Source organism: Pseudophryne corroboree, chromosome 8 (assembly GCF_028390025.1).
Source record: "Pseudophryne corroboree isolate aPseCor3 chromosome 8, aPseCor3.hap2, whole genome shotgun sequence".
In the NCBI taxonomy this organism is placed as follows: domain Eukaryota; kingdom Metazoa; phylum Chordata; class Amphibia; order Anura; family Myobatrachidae; genus Pseudophryne; species Pseudophryne corroboree.
The window spans coordinates 201,720,478-201,739,060 of record NC_086451.1 but is presented as its reverse complement, the minus strand read 5'-3'; the positions used below and the strand labels follow the sequence as shown (position 1 = coordinate 201,739,060).

Here is an 18,583-nt window from a genome sequence, read left to right as displayed (position 1 = left end):
TTAAGTCATTTCTGACTCCTGTAGACTCTGTGTACAGAGTTTCACATACCTCAACACTATTCCTGTTTGGTGTTTCTATCTCAGCTTGCTTGCTGGATGTTATCTCTTCATCAGAGATCTTGACAATTTGATTACAAACTGTCAGGCTTTTCGCTTCTGCCCCAAACTTTTTCTGTTTATTTTTCTGTTTAAGGGACTTAAATAACGAATGCATTTTTGCATTAATGGTCAGGCACGCCTTACGAAGACGTGAACCTGATTCTTCTTTACATTTCTGTTTGGCTTCTAGAGCCGCAGTTCTGCGCATTTTTCTAAATGCTACAGAAAACTTTTGCATTTTTAACATTTCAATGCTAAATTTATATATTCTTTGTTTTTAGTACTGAAGGTATCCTCTCCTTAAGATTGACCGGTGTCTTAAGGTTAAACTCTAATACCTGGTACATTTATACATTTATTTGGAAATACTCTTTTCCACTGTGCACATTTTCTATTCTAGGCCTTTAAATTCTTTATTCTCATTTGTAACCTATTCCACTGTGATCTTGTATTTTGCCAGCAGGCTTATAGCCTTTGGTGCTGCTTCCTAATAGATATTATGTTAGTTAAAATAACGTATATTGCACTAACACATTTATCCTAGGTTATACAGAATACAAAATTGACATTACACAATGGTAATAAATTTTCATAGATACATCCCCACCGTGATTCTGCAGATTTGGTAGCCAGCTTATAGCATTTGCTACTCCTCATAAATATTATAAATCAGATAATCAGATTCAGTAATAACAAGTCCAATTCGTGGTCGCCAATATTGCTTTATGGAATCATATTTATGAATATTAATATTTAATATATCATATATGGTATTTAATATATGGATATATTTCAATTAATATGCATTTATCATATATATCTGCAAATATATTATGTCAGGCTTACAAACTAATTGGCTGATACATATATGCAGTCCTTATACATATGACTTATGAAGTTATTAAGTTAAGATTCCTTAAAGAGAGTTCAAGCTTGAATATTACCGCTCTTTTTATATGATTCTTTATTTACAGGCAGATCAAATCGTACAGAATAAGATATACACAGTAGTGATATATATACTAATTATAATTATATATGCTTCCTTCGTTACATAACATAAAACAACATGACATAAGTTTCACAAACAGTTTCAATTGCTAACATAAAATGTATACTTGCAAGTTAAAGATTGCCATCCCAAGAATCATTCCTTCTGCATGTTCTCCATGACTTCTCCTCCTGACTGACTTCCTTCCTTCTCCTTCTTCTTCTCCCTCTCCCTCTTCCTTCTAACTCCTAACTACAAGTCTGGTCCTTTTATCTCATATTTTACCAATTCAAACTATCATATTCTCATAGTTTCCAATGGAATAGGTAATTATAGGTTTGTCAGATTCCAAGGTGTAATAAAACAAACATTGAACTGGGCTGTCGTGTCCTGTTCACGGAGGCATGGTGTCATAAAAGTGTGGTGTCCACACTGCCTTAAGCAAGTATAGTATTGTAAAATCTGGAATGTCTTTTCATCCAAAGTTCTGTTGTATTGACAAGTTTTCCTGGGGTCGGTTACACAATGTTTTATCAATGGATGTGATCTCTTTTCATAGTAGTTAATTTATACTCCCTAGCTTTTAACCTTCACTGGACAATAGACAAACCAGTAGATTCTGATCTACTGTAAGCACACCTGTGAATTCCAATGACCAACAGAGCTCTGTCACATACCTATTATCATTTATGGCCTAATACCTTTTCTCTACAATGACTCTTGATCTTACTGTAACCTCTCTGGCCTTATTTATGACTAGAGCAGAATAAACCTGTTCCCTACACTATTTTTTACCATCTTGCTGTAAAACACAAATATACAGTATATCTATATAAACACATACACAAACCTAATTTCTTAAATCAGCTAAACATTACCTCATACATTCAAACTTATTTCATATCTATTCCTTACTATATATATCCAGTATACTGTCCACTATGGTAACATCGCCTATTTATAATGAATTATATTTTGATTCAGACAATATCCATTGCCCTAATATTATACTAAGTGCAGACAATTACCTATAAGGCAACAGCACTCGATATTCCGGCTGTCGGGATCCCGGCGCTCTGCATCCCGGCGGCCGGGAACCCGACCGCCTGGATACCAACAACTATTCTCCCTCTTGGGGTGTCCACAACACCCCTGGAGGAAGAATAAATAGTGTGGCATGCGTAACATGGTAAGCGAAGCGAGCCCGCAAGGGTCTCTTCCCACTGCCAGCAATCATATGCTGGGCGCCGGGATCCTGAGCACCGGTATATCATAGTACACCCTTCTAAAGATCTAATCGCAAATTGCACCATCCAACAGTCCAGATGCTGTAACAGCTTTTCAACCTCCAGCCAACACGTGGGACGACTCACTACTATCATCGGCATATGAGATTTGACCAGTCTGGTCCATCGCCATTTCATCTAGTGACCCATATGCCTTTGGGATCCAGTGGTTTCCAGCTGTACCTGGTGTTGCACATGTGAGTCAACCAGAGAACAATACCCAGCATTCGGCTGTGCATACTAGCTGCTCTCTTTTAACATCCAAAAGGATCTTGATGCAATTGTATGGGACATCCTCACTATCCATCCGCTCGGTTGTGAGTATACATAACCTAAGTGGGTTCATTTTCAAAAGCTACTCGTTACCCGGGACGCCGGCTTCCTAGATGCAGAAAACTATCTCTGTATTAAACAGCTATATACAGGACTTTGTTAATCTAACTGCAATCTATATTTATTATAATATTGACGTCTCCATTATTGCAGGATCATTTAAAAGGAACAACACAGATTTATTATAAACAGGCACAAAATCTATATATTTTTACATTCCTAAATGTGTGTTCTTATGCTTTTTATTTTTATTTCCTTGTTTGAATTGTCTGAATATATTGTTTTGTGGAAAGCGCAGGTCTCCTTAGTCTTCATAGGTGGAGAGCACATAAAAACTCCACACATATTTTTTTTTATTAAAGTCTTACTGAAGATTTATTATATATAAAAATCTTTTATAAGATCATACTAGCGCAGTGGTTACACTTTTCTTGTGTTTTCGACAAAAACGCATCAAGTGCGTTTTTTTTAACAGGAAAAAAAACACCAGCACTTTCATTGTATAGGTCGAATGCATATTCGACCTAAAAACTGTCAAAGTGGCATTTTTCCGACTGTTGGAAAAACCGGCACCAATTGAATACCCCTCATACTGTACATAGTACCTACAATCTGTCATGGCACTATTTTATGCATGGCGAAATAATAACTATGACTGGAGGTTGTGTCAGATCAAGGTCAGGACTGCAAATCATTCCAACATTTGCTTTCTGTCTGCATTTACAGAATTATTCAGGCATTTTTTCCATATAATACACTTAGTAATCATTGTCCAACCTGATAAGTGACCATTTGGCATATGCCCTATGATGCAATAATAAGATTTTACTTACCGATAAATCTATTTCTCGTAGTCCGTAGTGGATGCTGGGGACTCCGTAAGGACCATGGGGATATAGCGGCTCCGCAGGAGACAGGGCACAATAATAAAAGCTTTAGGATCAGGTGGTGTGCACTGGCTCCTCCCCCTATGACCCTCCTCCAAGCCTCAGTTAGGATACTGTGCCCGGACGAGCGTGCATAATAAGGAAGGATATTGAATCCCGGGTAAGACTCATACCAGCCACACCAATTACACCGTACAACCTGTGATCTGAACCCAGTTAACAGTATGATAACAACGAAGGAGCCTCTGACAAGATGGCTCACAACAAGAATAACCCGATTTTTGTAACAATAACTATGTACAAGTATTGCAGACAATCCGCACTTGGGATGGGCGCCCAGCATCCACTACGGACTACGAGAAATAGATTTATCGGTAAGTAAAATCTTATTTTCTCTGACGTCCTAGTGGATGCTGGGGACTCCGTAAGGACCATGGGGATTATACCAAAGCTCCCAAACGGGCGGGAGAGTGCGGATGACCCTGCAGCACCGAATGAGAGACTCCATGTCCTCCTCAGCCAGGGTATCAAATTAGTAGAATTTAGCAAACGTGTTTGCCCCTGACCAAGTAACTGCTCGGCAAAGTTGTAAAGCCGAGACCCCTCGGGCAGTCGCCCAAGATGAGCCCCCTTCCTTTTGGAATGGGCTTTTACAGATTTTGGCTGTGGCAGGCCTGCCACAGAATGTGTAAACTGAATTGTATTACAAATCCAGCGAGCAATCGTCTGCTTAGAAGCAGGAGCACCCATCTTGTTGGGTGCATACAGGCTAAACAGCGAGTCAGATTTTCTGACTCCAGCCGTCCTGGAAACATATTTTTCAGGGCCCTGACAACGTCAAGTAACTTGGAGTCCTCCAAGTCCCTAGTACCCGCAGGTACCACAATAGGTTGGTTCATGTGAAAAACAGAAAACACCTTAAGGAGAAATTGAGGACGAGTCCTCAATTCTGCCCTGTCAGAATGAAAAATTAAGTAAGGGCTTTATATATGATAAAGCCGCCAATTCTGACACGCCTGGCTGAAGCCAGGGCTAATAGCATCGTCACCTTCCATGTGAGATATTTTAAGTCCACAGTGGTGAGTGGTTCAAACCAATGTGACTTTAGGAAACTCAAAACAACATTGAGATCCCAAGGTGCCACTGGGGCACAAAATGAGGCTGTATATGCAGTACCCCTTTTACAAACATCTGAACGTCAGGCACTAAAGCCAGTTCTTTCTGGAAGAAATTCGACAGGGCCGAAATTTGAACCTTAATGGACCCTAATTTTAGGCCCATAGACAGTCCTGTTTTCAGGAAATGTAGGAAACGACCCAGTTGGAATTCCTCTGTAGGGGCCTTCTTGGCCTCACACCACGCAACATATCTTCACCAAATGCGGTGAAAATGTTTTGCGGTTACATCCTTCCTGTCCTCGACCAGGGTAGGGATGACTTCATCTGGAATGCCCTTTCAGGATCCGGCGTTCAACCGCCATGCCGTCAAACGCGGCCGCGGTAAGTCTTGGAACAGACAAGGCCCCTGCTGGAGCAGGTCCTTTCTTAAAGGTAGAGGCCACGGGTCTTCCGTGAACATCTCTTGAAGTTTCGGGTACCAAGTCCTTCTTGGCCAATCCGGAACCACGAGTATCGTTCTTACTCATCTCCCTCTTATGATTCTCAGTACTTTTGGTATGAGAGGCATAGGAGGGAACACATACTCTGACTGGTACACACACAGTGTTACCAGAGCGTCCACCGCTATTGCCTGAGGGTCCTTTGACCTGGCGCAATATCTGTCTAGTTTTTTGTTCAGGTGGGACGCCATCATGTCCACCTTTGGTTTTTCCCAACGGTTTACAATCATGTGGAAGACTTCCCGATGAAGTCCCCACTCTCCCGGGTAGAGGTCATGCCTGCTGAGGAAGTCTGCTTCCCAGTTTTCCACTCCCGGAATGAACACTGCTGAGAGTGTTATCACATGATTTTTCGCCCAGCGAAGAATCCTTGTAGTTTCTGCCATTTCCCTCCTGCTTCTTGTGCCGCCCTGTTTACGTGGGCGACTGCCGTGATGTTGTCCCACTGGATCAATACCGGCTGACCTTGAAGCAGAGGTCTTGCTAAGCTTAGAGCATTGTAAATTGCCCTTAGCTCCAGTATATTTATGTGGAGAGAAGTCTCCAGACTTGATCACACTCTCTGGAAATTTTTTCCTTGTGTGACTGCTCCCCAGCCACTCAGGCTGGCATCCGTGGTCACCAGGACCCAGTCCTGAATGCCGAATCTGCGGCCCTTTCATAGATGAGCACTCTGCAGCCACCGCAGAAGAAACACCCTTGTCCTTGGAGACAGGGTTATCCGCTGATGCATCTGAAGATGCGATCCGGACCATTTTTCCAGCAGATCCCACGGAAAGGTTCTTGCGTGAAATCTACCGAATGGGATAGCTTTGTAAGAAACCACCATTTTTCACAGGATCCTTGTGCAATGATGCACTGATACTTTTCCTGGTTTTAGGAGGTTCCTGACTAGCTCGGATAACTCCCTGGCTTTCTTCTCCGGGAGAAAACATCCTTTTCTGGACTGTGTCCAGAATCATCCCTAGGAACAGTAGACGTGTCGTCGGAAAAAACTGCGATTTTGGAATATTTAGAATCCACTCGTGCTGTCGTAGAACTACTTAAGATAGTGCTACTCCGACCTCCAACTGTTCTCTGGACCTTGCCTTTATCAGGAAAGCGTCCATATTTCTTTTAAGAAGAATCATCATTTCGGCCATTACCTTGGTAAAGACCCGGGGTGCCGTGGACAATCCAAACGGCAGCGTCTGAACTGATAGTGACAGTTCTGTACCACGAACCTGAGGTACCCTTGGTGAGAAGGCAAATTTGGACATGTAGGTAAGCGTCCCTGATATCCAGTGACACCATATCGTCCCCTTCTTCCTGGTTCGCTATCACTACTCTGAGTGACTCCATCTTGATTTGAACGCTTGTATGTAAGTGTTCAAATATTTCAGATCTCACCGAGCCGTCTGGCTTCAGTACCACAATATAGTGTGGAATAATACCCCTTCCCTTGTTGTAGAAGGGGTACTTTGATTATCACCTGCTGGGAATACAGCCTGTGAATTGTTCCCAATACTGCATCCCTGTCGGAGGGAGACGTTGGTAAAGCAGACTTCAGGAACTTGTGAGGGGGAGACGTCTCGAATTTCCAAAGTACACCTGGGATACTATGTGTAGGATCCAGGAGTCCACTTGTGAGTGAGCCCCCTTGTACTGCCCCAGCGTCATGCTGCGGACTTGGCAGAAGCTGTGGAGGGCTTCTGTTCCTGGGAATGGGCTGCCTGCTGCAGTCTTCTTCCCTTTCCTCTAACCCTGGGCAGATATGACTGGCCTTTTGCCCGCCTGCCTATATGGGTACGAAAGGACTGAGACTGAAAAGACTGTGTCCTTTTCTGCTGAGATGTGACTTGGGGTAACAAAAGGTGGATTTTTCAGCTGTTGCCATGGCCACCAGGTCCGATGGACCGCCCCTTTATACGGCAATACTTCCATGTGCCGTCTGGAATCTGCATCACCTGACCACTGTCGTGTCTTCGTCTGGCAGATATGGACATCACATTTACTCTTGATGCCAGAATGCAAATATCCCTCTGCGCATCTCGCATATATAGAAATGCATCTATAGTCAATAAAATCTTGTCCCTGTCAAGGGTATCAATATTTTCAGTCAGGAAATCCGACCAAGCCCCCTCAGCGCTGCACATCCAGGCTGAGGCGATTTCTGGTCGTAGTATAACACCAGTATGTGTGTATATACTTTTAGGATATTTTTCAGCTTCCTATCAGCTGGCTCCTTGAGGGCTGCCGTATCTGGAGACGGTAACGCCCCTTGTTTTTATAAGCGTGTGAGCGCCTTATCCACCCTAAGGTGTGTTTCCCAACTCGCCCTAACTTCTGGCGGGAAAGGGTATACCGCCAATAATTTTCTATCGGAGGAAACCCACGTATCATCACACACTTCATTTAATTTATCTGATTCAGGAAAAACTACAAGTAGTTTATTCACACCCTACATAATACCCTTATTTGTGGTACTTGTAGTATCAGAAATATGTAACACCTCCTTCATTGCCCTTAACATGAAACGTGTGGCCCTAAAGGAAAATACGTTTGTTTATTCACCGTCGACACTGGAGTCAGTGTCCGTGTCTGTGTCTGTGTCAACCGACTGAGGTAAATGGGCGTTTTTACAAGCCCCTGACGGTGTCTGAGACGCCTGGACAGGTACTAATTTGTTTGCCGGCCGTCTCATGTCGTCAACCGACCTTGCAGCGTGTTGACATTATCACGTAATTCCTAAATAAGCATCCATTCCAGTGTCGACTCCCTAGAGAGTGACATCTCCAATACAGGCAATTTGCTCCGCCTCCTCACCAACATCGTCCTCCTACATGTCGACACACACGTACCGACACACAGCACACACACAGGGAATGCTCTGATAGAGGACAGGACCCCACTAGCCCTTTGGGGAGACAGAGGGAGAGTTTGCCAGCACACACCAAAAACGCTATAATTATACAGGGACAACCCCTTATACAAGTGTTTTCCCTTATAGCATTTTTATATATGTAATCATATCGCCAAATAAGTGCCCCCCCTCTCTGTTTTAACCCTGTTTCTGTAGTGCAGTGCAGGGGAGAGCCTGGGAGCCTTCCTCACAGCAGAGCTGAGCAGGAAAATGGCGCCGTGTGCTGAGGAGAATAGGCCCCGCCCCCTTTTCGGCGGGCTCTTCTCCCGGAGTTTGTGAGATCTGGCAGGGGTTAAATACATCCATATAGCCTCAAGGGCTATATGTGATGTATTTTAGCCATAAAAAGGTATTATACATTGCTGCCCAGGGCGCCCCCCCCAGCGCCCTGCACCCTCAGTGACAGTTGGTGACTGTTGGTGAAGTGTGCTGACAACAATGGCGCACAGCTGCAGTGCTGTGCGCTACCTTATGAAGACTGAAAGTCTTCTGCCGCCTGTTTCTGGACCTCTGGACCTCTTCAACTTCGGCATCTGCAAGGGGGGTCGGCGGCACGGCTCCGGGACGAACCCCAGGGTGAGACCTGTGTTCCGACTCCCTCTGGAGCTAATGGTGTCCAGTAGCCTAAGAAGCAAATCCATCCTGCACGCAGGTGAGTTTACTTCTCTCCCCTAAGTCCCTCGTAGCAGTGAGCCTGTTGCCAGCAGGTCTCACTGAAAGAAAAAAACCTAACTTAAACTTTTATTCTAAGCAGCTCAGGAGAGCCACCTAGATTGCACCCTTCTCGGCCGGGCACAAAAATCTAACTGAGGCTTGGAGGAGGGTCATAGGGGGAGGAGCCAGTGCACACCACCTGATCCTAAAGCTTTTATTATTGTGCCCTGTCTCCTGCGGAGCCGCTATATCCCCATGGTCCTTACGGAGTCCCCAGCATCCACTAGGACGTCAGAGAAATCATGCTATTTCTACCACTTATGGCTATGCTTTGTTAAGAATGATTTGGAAGCAAAATATACTTTAGCAGCAAACGCCATAGCTTTAAAGCAGTCATTTACTCTTGCACACTCAATCACTAATGTAAACTTGTCACCTTTTCATGTGACTGATGTTTGTATTAGTTTCAAGAAAATTGTTTCCTCCTGTATAAATAAAATGCAAATTATGCTGACTGGAGCACAAATTTATCTTTGCAGTACCTTTACCTAGTCTCACTATTGGATGGATGCAAGCCAGTCTATAGCTTGATACATACAGTATGTAGTCAGCACTAGTATTTGCTATTATAAATATAGTTTGCATTCTCTGTTACTGAAGTATTTAAGTAGACATTTAGAGGATGATGATGCATTGGGCTAATTTGTTTTCTTAAACACTCAAAACAAATTCACATAAAAATACCACATCTACACCCATTTGCAGAGTTAGTCATCTCAAGATGCATCCAGCTTTGCCCCAGTAGCACATGTGCAAGGTGTGCATTATTTATACACACCAAGGTCATAAGTACAAGAATAGCTTGCTAACATTTGTTTTGACAGTAAATAAAACACATTTGGTATTAGGTTTGGTTTAAAGAAAAACCTGCTACGATACAGTAGTATAATCTGTCTTTGTCTGTGAATAAAATATGCAAAAAAATAAATAAAATGATTGTAGAATACGTCCTCAAAATCATATAATGTACAGTAGGCAAGATCAATGAGGAAAGCATCATTAGTGTGTATTTGCTACAGAGAAGTACAATGGGTGTACAGTGGTTGAAGTGGAAATTCTGAAGTGGGGTATGGAAAAGTGAAGGTTGTAATTATGCGCGCGCACTCCGGAAAAGGGGGCAAGTACTTCAGTGTAGTTTACCACACCATATACCCCTTATACACATTATATACCACAATAGTAGGACCCCTTATACTATCTAGTACGGTGTCCCTTTCACATTATAGCACACTGTATGAGCCGAAATTCACATTATAGCACACGGTATGAGCCAAAATTCACATTATACCACATGGTATGAGCCGAAATTCACATTATGCCACATGGAATGAGCCGAAATTCACATTATGCCACATGGAATGAGATAAACTTCAGTGAGAGTGACAGCAGCGACATAGGGACAGGGAGTGTGACAGAGGGACAGGGAAAGTGACAGCAGGGACATAGGGACAGGGAGAGTGACAAAGGGACAGGGAAAGTGACAGCAGGGATGTAGGGACAGGAAGAGTGACAGAGGGACAGGGAAAGTGACAGCAGGGACATAGGGGCATGGAGAGTGACAGAGAGAGGGACAGCAAGGGCATACAGTAGGGACTAGGGAGAGAGAAAGGCAGCAGGGTAAGATTACCTATTTAGCAGCTGTGGTGCATGAGAAGGCTGTGGTCTGAGGTGCATGAGGAGGCTGTGGATGGCGCAGGGTGGAGGAGGCTGTGGTCAGCGCAGGGCGGAGGAGGCTGTGGGCCTCGGACATGGTGTGGAGGTGCAGAGAAGGACTGAGGGTGGCAGAGGAGGCTGAGGGCGGCGGCAGTGCAACGGAGGAGGAGGCTGTAGTCGGTGACCTTTGGTGTGGCACAGGCGCTACTATTTCAAATCTGCCGCGGACTGGCAGTGAATTCTGATTAGCTGCCGGTCCTCAGCAGAATTGAAATAGTAGTGCCGCGGTCAGCTCGATGCAGCGGGGGGGGGGGGGGGTCAGTGCTCGAAGAAGTGCCAGTAAACACTGCATTCCCTGGCGAAACTAACTCTGTCTCGCCATAATATATACACTGCTCAAAAAAATAAAGGGAACACTTAAACAACACAATGTAACTCCAAGTCGATCACACTTCTGTGAAATCAAACTGTCCACTTAGGAAGCAACACTGATTGACAATCAATTTCACATGCTGTTGTGCAAATGGAATAGACAACAGGTGGGAATTATAGTCAATTAGCAAGACACTCCCAATAAAGGAGTCGTTCTGCAGGTGGTGACCACAGACCACAGAGTCAAGAATCTAATACAGGTTGAGTGTCCCTTATCCAAAATGCTTGGGACCAGAAGTATTTTGGATATCGGATTTTTCTGTAGTTTGGAATAATTGCATACCATAATGAGATATCATGGCGATGGGACCCAAGTCTAAGCAGAGAATGCATTTATGTTTTATGTACACCTTATACACACAGCCTGAAGGTCATTTTAGCCAATATTTTTAATAACTTTGTGCATTAAACAAAGTGTGTGTACATTCACACAATTAATTGATGTTTCATATACACCTTATACACACAGCCTGAAGGTCATTTAATACAATATTTTTAACAACTTTCTGTATTAAACAAAGTTTGTGTACATTGAGCCATCAGAAAACAAAGGTTTCACTATCTCACTCTCACTCAAAAAATTCCGTATTTCGGAATATTCCGTATTTTGGAATATTTGGATATGGGATACTCAACCTGTATCAATGTTTTTATAACAACCAATCAGCCTAGCATCTCTTTCAATCTTTGTGTAATGTTTGCTAATGATTATTGAGATTGAGTGTCTAGAGCAGTGATTTTCAACCTTTTTTTTACTCGCGGCACACCGAACAATATTTAAAAATTGGCAAGGCACGCCATCAGTTACCCACAGAAAAAAACAAAACACACACATTGGCCCTCACAGTGAAAAAAAAATAATCCACACATACATTGGCCTACACAGGAAAACAATCACATTGCTCCACATAGATCCTATTGCTCCCCACATGAATTATTCACATTGTTCCCCTCATAAATACATAAATTCTTATTCTCCCCACATAAAATCCTATTGAAATCCTATTGTTCCCCACAGGAGAAATAAAAATAAGATTTTACTCACCGGTAAATCTATTTCTCGTAGTCCGTAGTGGATGCTGGGACTCCGTAAGGACCATGGGGATTAGCGGCTCCGCAGGAGACTGGGCACAACTACAGAAAGCTTTAGGACTACCTGGTGTGCAATGGCTTCTCCCACTAAGACCCTCCTCCAGACCTCAGTTAGGATACTGTGCCCGGAAGAGCTGACACAATAAGGAAGGATTTTGAATCCCGGGTAAGACTCATACCAGCCACACCAATCACACCATATAACTCGTGATACTATACCCCGTTAACAGTATGAAATATAACTGAGCCTCTCAACAGATGGCTCAACAATAACCCTTTAGTTAGGCAATAACTATAAACAAGTATTGCAGACAATCCGCACTTGGGATGGGCGCCCAGCATCCACTACGGACTACGAGAAATAGATTTACCGATGAGTAAAATCTTATTTTCTCTGACGTCCTAAGTGGATGCTGGGACTCCGTAAGGACCATGGGGATTATACCAAAGCTCCCAAACGGGCGGGAGAGTGCGGATGACTCTGCAGCACCGAATGAGCAAACTCTAGGTCCTCCTCAGCCAGGGTATCAAACTTGTAGACTCTTACAAAAATGTTTTAACCCGACCAAGTATCAGCTCGGCAAAGTTGTAAAGCCGAGACCCCTCGGGCAGCCGCCCAAGAAGAGCCCACTTTTCTCGTGGAATGGGCTTTTACAGAATTAGGGTGCGGCAGTCCAGCCGCAGAATGTGCAAGTTGAATCGTGCTACAGATCCAGCGAGCAATCGTCTGCTTAGAAGCAGGAGCACCCAGCTTGTTGGGTGCATACAGGAGAAATAGCGAGTCAGTTTTCCAGACTCCAGCCGTCCTGGAAACATATACTTTTCAGGGCCCTGACTACATCCAGTAACTTGGAATCCTCCAAGTCCCAAGTAGCTGCAGGCACCACAATAGGTTGGTTCACATTAAAAAATTATACCACCTTAGGAAGGAATTGGGAACGAGTCCTCAATTCCGCCTTATCCATATAAAATACAGATAAGGGCTTTTGTATGACAAAGCCGCCAATTCTGATACACGCCTGGCCGACGCCAAGGCCCACAGAATGACCACTTTCCACGTGAGGTATTATAGCTCCACGGATTTAAATGGCTCAACCCAATACGACTTCAGGAAATCCAACACCACGTTGAGATCCCACGGTGCCACTGGAGGCACAAACGGGGGCTGACTATGCAGCACTCCCTTAACAAAAGTCTGAACTTCAGGCAGTGAAGCCAGTTCAATTTTGGAAGAAAATCGATAGAGCCGAAATCTGGACCTTAATGGAACCCAATTTTAGGCCCATAGTCACCTCTGACTGTAGGAAGTGCAGAAATCGACCTAGCTGAAATTTCTCCTTTGGGGCCTTCCTGGCCTCACAGTACGCAACATATTTCCGCCATATGCGGTGATAATGGTTTGCGTTCACTTCTTTCCTAGCTTCAAATAGCATAGGGATAACTTCCTCCGGAATTCCCTTTTCCTTCAGGATCCGGCGTTCAACCGCCATGCCGTCAACGCAGCCGCGGTACGTCTTGGAACAGACAGGCCCCCTGCTGCAGCAGGTCCTGTCTGAGCGGCAGAGGCCATGGGTCCTCTGAGATCATTTCTTGGAGTTCTGGTTACCAAGCTCTTCTTGGCTAACCCGGAACAATGAGTATAGTTCTTACTCCTCTCCTTCTTATTATTCTCATTACCCTGGGTAAGAGAGGCAGAAAAGGGAACACATACACCAACTGGTACACCCACGGTGTTACCAGAGCGTCCTTGACCTGGCGCAATATCTTTGTAACTTTTAGTTGAGGCGGGACGCCATCATGTCCACCTGTGGCCTTTCCCAACGGTGTACAATCATTTGGAAGACTTCTGGATGAAGTCCCCACTCTCCTGGGTGGAGGTTTCTTAGTTGTCCACTCCGGGAATGAACACTGCTGACAGTGCTAACACATGATTTTCCGCCCATCGGAGAATCCTTGTGGCTTCTGCCATCGCCATTCTGCTTCTTGTGCCGCCCTGTCGGTTTACATGAGCGACCGCCGTGATGTTGTCTGACTGGATCATGACCGGCCGGTGTTGAAGCAGGGGTCTAGCCTGACTTAGGGCATTGTAAATGGCCCTCAGTTCCAGAATATTTATGTGTAGGGAAGTCTCCTGACTTTTCCATAGCCTTGGAAGTTCCTTACCTGTGTGACTGCCCCCCAGCCTCGAAGGCTGGCATCCGTGGTCACCAGGACCCAGTCCTGTATGCCGAATCTGCGGCCCCCTAGAAGATGAGCACTCTGCAGCCACCACAACAGCGACACCCTGACCCTTGGAGACAGGGTTATCCGCCGATGCATCTGAAGATGCGACCCAGACCACTTGTCCAACAGATCCCACTGGAAAATCCTTGCATGGGACCTGGCGAATGGAATTTCTTCGTAAGAAGCTACCATCTTTCCCAGGGCTCGCGTGCATTGATGCATCAACACCTGTATACGTATTAGGAGGTCTCTGTCTAGAGACAACAACTCCTTGGACTTCTCCTCCGGGAGAAACCCTTTTTATCCTGTTCTGTGTCCAGAACCATACCCAGGAACCATAGACGCGTCGTAGGAACCAGCTGCGACTTTGGAATATTCAGAATCCAGCCGTGCTGTTGTAGCACTTCCCGAGATAGTGCTACTCCGACGAACAACTGCTCCCTGGACCTCGCCTTTATAAGGAGATCGTCCAAGTACAGGATAATTATTTCGGCCATTACCTTGGTAAATACCTCGGTGCCGGGGACAGACCAACGGCAACGTCTGGAATTGGTAATGACAATCCTGTACCACAATATTGAGGTACTCCTGGTGAAGAGGGTAAATAGGGACATGCAGGTAATTATCCTTGATGTCCAGTGATACCATGAAATTCTCCAGGCTTGCAATAATCGCCCTGAGCGATTCCATTTTGAACTTGAACCTTCGTATATAAGTGTTCAAGGCTTTCAATTTTAGAATGGGTCTCACCGAACCGTCTGGTTTCGGTACCACAACATTTTGGAATAGTAACCCCGGCCTTGTTGAAGGAGGGGTACCTTGCTTTCACCTGCTGGAAGTACAGCTTGTGAATTGCCGCCAGTACTACCTTTCTCCGAGGGCAGCCGGCAAGGCTGATGTGAGGTAATGGCGAGGGGGAGTCGCCTCGAACTCCAGCCTGTATCACTGTGATACTATTTGCAGAACCTAGAGATCCACCTGTGGGCAAGCACACTGGTCCCTGAAGTTCCCGAGACGCGCCCCTACCGCACCTGTCTCCACCTGTGGAGCCCCAGCGTCATGCGGTGGACTCAGAGGAAGCGGGAGAAGATTTTTGATCCTGGGAACTGGCTGCTGGTGCAGCTTTTTTCCTTCTTCCCTTGTCTCTGTGCAGAAAGGAAGCGCCTTTGACCCGCTTGCTTTTCTGAAGCCGAAAGGACTGTACCTGAAAATACGGTGCTTTCTTAGGCTGTGAGGAAACCTGAGGTAAAAAATTTTCTTCCCAGCTGTTGCTGTGGATACGAGGTCCCAGAGACCATCCCCAAACAATTCCTCACCCTTATAAGGCAGAATCTCCATGTGCCTTTTACAGGCAGCATCACCTGTCCACTGCCGGGTTTCTAATACCCTCCTGGCAGAATGGACATTGCATTAATTCTGGATGCCAGCCGGCAAATATCCCTCTGTGCATCCTTTATATATAAGACAACGTCTTAAATATGCTCAATGTTAGCAAAATATTATCCCTGTCTTAGCGTATTAATATTATCTGACAGGGTATCAGACCACGCTGCAGCAGCCCTATTTATGCTGAGGCAATTGCAGGTCTCAGTATATAACCTGAGTGTGTAAATACAGACTTCAGGATCGCCTCCTGCTTTTTATCAGCAGGTTCCTTCAAGGTGGCCGTATCCTAAGACGGCAGTGCCACCTTTTGACAAACGTGTGAGCGCCTTATCCACCCTAAGGGATATCTCCCAACGTGACCTATTCTCTGGCGGGAAAGGGTACGCCATCAGTAACTTTTTAGAAATTACCAGTTTCTTATCGGGGGAAACCACGCTTCTTTACACACTTCATTCATTCATCTGATGGGGGAACAAAACACTGGCTGCTTTTTCTCCCCAAAAATAAAACCCCTTTTATGTGGTACTTGGGTTCATGTCAGAAAATGCGTAACACATTTTTCATTGCCGAGATCATGTAACGGATGTTCCTAGTGGATTGTGTATATGTCTCAACCTCGTCGCCACTGGAGTCAGACTCCGTGTCGACATCTGTGTCTGCCATCTGAGGCAACGGGCGTTTTTTTGAGCCCCTGATGGCCTTTGAGACGCCTGGGCAGGCGCGGGCTGAGAAGCCGGCTGTCCCACAGCTGTTACGTCATCCAGCCTTTTATGTAAGGAGTTGACACTGTCGGTTAATACCTTCCACCTATCCATCCACTCTATCGGCCTCTGCTCCGCCTCCACGTAACCTTCCTCATCCAACATGTCGACACAGCCGTACCGACACACCGCACACACACAGGGAATGCTCTGACTGAGGACAGGACCCCACAAAGTCCTTTGGGGAGACAGAGAGAGAGTATGCCAGCACACACCAGAGCGCTATATAATGCAGGGATTAACACTATAACTGAGTGATTTTTCCCCAAATAGCTGCTTGTATACATATATTGCGCCTAAATTTAGTGCCCCCCCTCTCTTTTTAACCCTTTGAGCCTGAAAACTACAGGGGAGAGCCTGGGGAGCTGTCTTCCAGCTGCACTGTGAAGAGAAAATGGCGCCAGTGTGCTGAGGGAGAAGCCCCGCCCCTTTTTCAACTGACTTTCTCCCGCTTTTTCTGGAATACTGGCAGGGGTAATTTTACATCTATATAGCCTCTAGGACTATATATGATGTAGATTTGCCAGCCAAGGTGTCATATATTGCCCTCAGGGCCCCCCCCCCCAGCGCCCTGCACCCATCAGTGACCGGAGTGTGAGGTGTACATGAGGAGCAATGGCGCACAGCTGCAGTACTGTGCGCTACCTTGATGAAGACCGAAGTCTTCTGCCGCCGATTTTCCGGACTCTTCATGCTTCTGGCTCTGTAAGGGGGACGGCGGCGCGGCTCCGGGAACGAACACCAAGGTCGGGTCCTGCGGTCGATCCCTCTGGAGCTAATGGTGTCCAGTAGCCTAAGAAGCCCAAACTACCACCTGTTAGGTAGGTTCGCTTCTTCTCCCCTTAGTCCCTCGCTGCAGTGAGTCTGTTGCCAGCAGATCTCACTGTAAAATAAAAAACCTAAATATACTTTCTTTCTAGGAGCTCAGGAGAGCCCCTAGTGTGCATCCAGCTCAGCCGGGCACAAGAATCTAACTGAGGTCTGGAGGAGGGTCTTAGTGGGAGGAGCCAGTGCACACCAGGTAGTCCTAAAGCTTTCTTTAGTTGTGCCCAGTCTCCTGCGGAGCCGCTAATCCCCATGGTCCTTACGGAGTCCCAGCATCCACTTAGGACGTCAGAGAAATAACAAATATTATCTGCTGTCCTCCTCCCTGTCCCTCAGTGGCGGGGGTTGTTCATAGTTGAGTGCTGCGAATACTGAGCAGCGGGCGGTCGGGCAGGTGTGGATGTGGGTGGGCAAGGAAAGCTGTGTATGCAGGCGGGATCTGGAAGATGTGTATGCAGGCGGGAACTGGAAGATGTGTATGCAGGCGGGTGGGCTGGCTGGGTGGTGAGACACGGCGGCCGTGACCTATGTTATCACACCGCCGTGTCTTGAAGGCATAGGTCACGGCCAGAGCACGACTAATCCTCTAAGAAGAGCCCGGGCCAACAGTTCACTCTGAAGGTGCAGGAAGCTGCTCTGGCTCTGCGGCACACCTTGTAACTGGTCGCGGCACACTAGTGTGCCACGGCACACTGGTTGAAAAAGCCTGGTCTAGAGGATCATTTTAATTATTTTTCTTCAGTATATTCCAGATCACACAAATCAAAATTTTGGAACTGAATGTAGAATTGACATCTAGTAGGCTATTTAAAATTATGTAACTGTAAAACTAAAATGCAGATAGAATATAAGGTGTTAAAAATATTCAAATAAATACACTGGCTATATAAAACTTATCTTATATTTGAATTGTAATATTTCCTCTTTTATAGGTGGGGCCTATTGCTGTTCGTTTACTGACAAAAGGAACACAGAATCTGCCAAGCCAAATGTTTGCAAAACTGCTTACACAGGTAGGAACAAATTCGGCAGTTAAACAATCATTGGGGGTCATTCCGAGTTGTTCGCTCGCAAGCTGCTTTTAGCAGCACTAAAATACAAATTTGCACATGGCGCTGTCACACCCAAAGTGAAAAGCAGCTGCACTCTGAGGGATGATCCTAACCCCTCCACAACAGAATACAACAAACAAAAACGAGAAAGCGCTGTTCACTTTGGTAAAATATGTTCTTTACTGATATATATATATAAAAAAAACACAATGCTATAAATACAAGCATATACCGGCCAGTATGAAATTTATAAAACAATTAATACATGATTCCTAAATCACACAGTAAAATAATTCTATATCACCCTTAATTAATGAATCTATTATTGC

General features: G+C 45.2%; 1 protein-coding gene across 1 annotated transcript in view; it reads left to right on the top strand.

Annotated features, from left to right (window-relative positions):
• The window catches only part of LOC134947608 (uncharacterized), a 146,393-nt gene that overhangs the window by 71,581 nt on the left and 56,229 nt on the right, over window positions 1-18,583 (top strand). Inside the window, exon 5 of the mRNA XM_063935612.1 lies at window positions 18,135-18,215. Coding sequence (XP_063791682.1) covers window positions 18,135-18,215 — 81 coding nt within the window. The remainder of the gene's footprint in view (window positions 1-18,134; window positions 18,216-18,583) is intronic.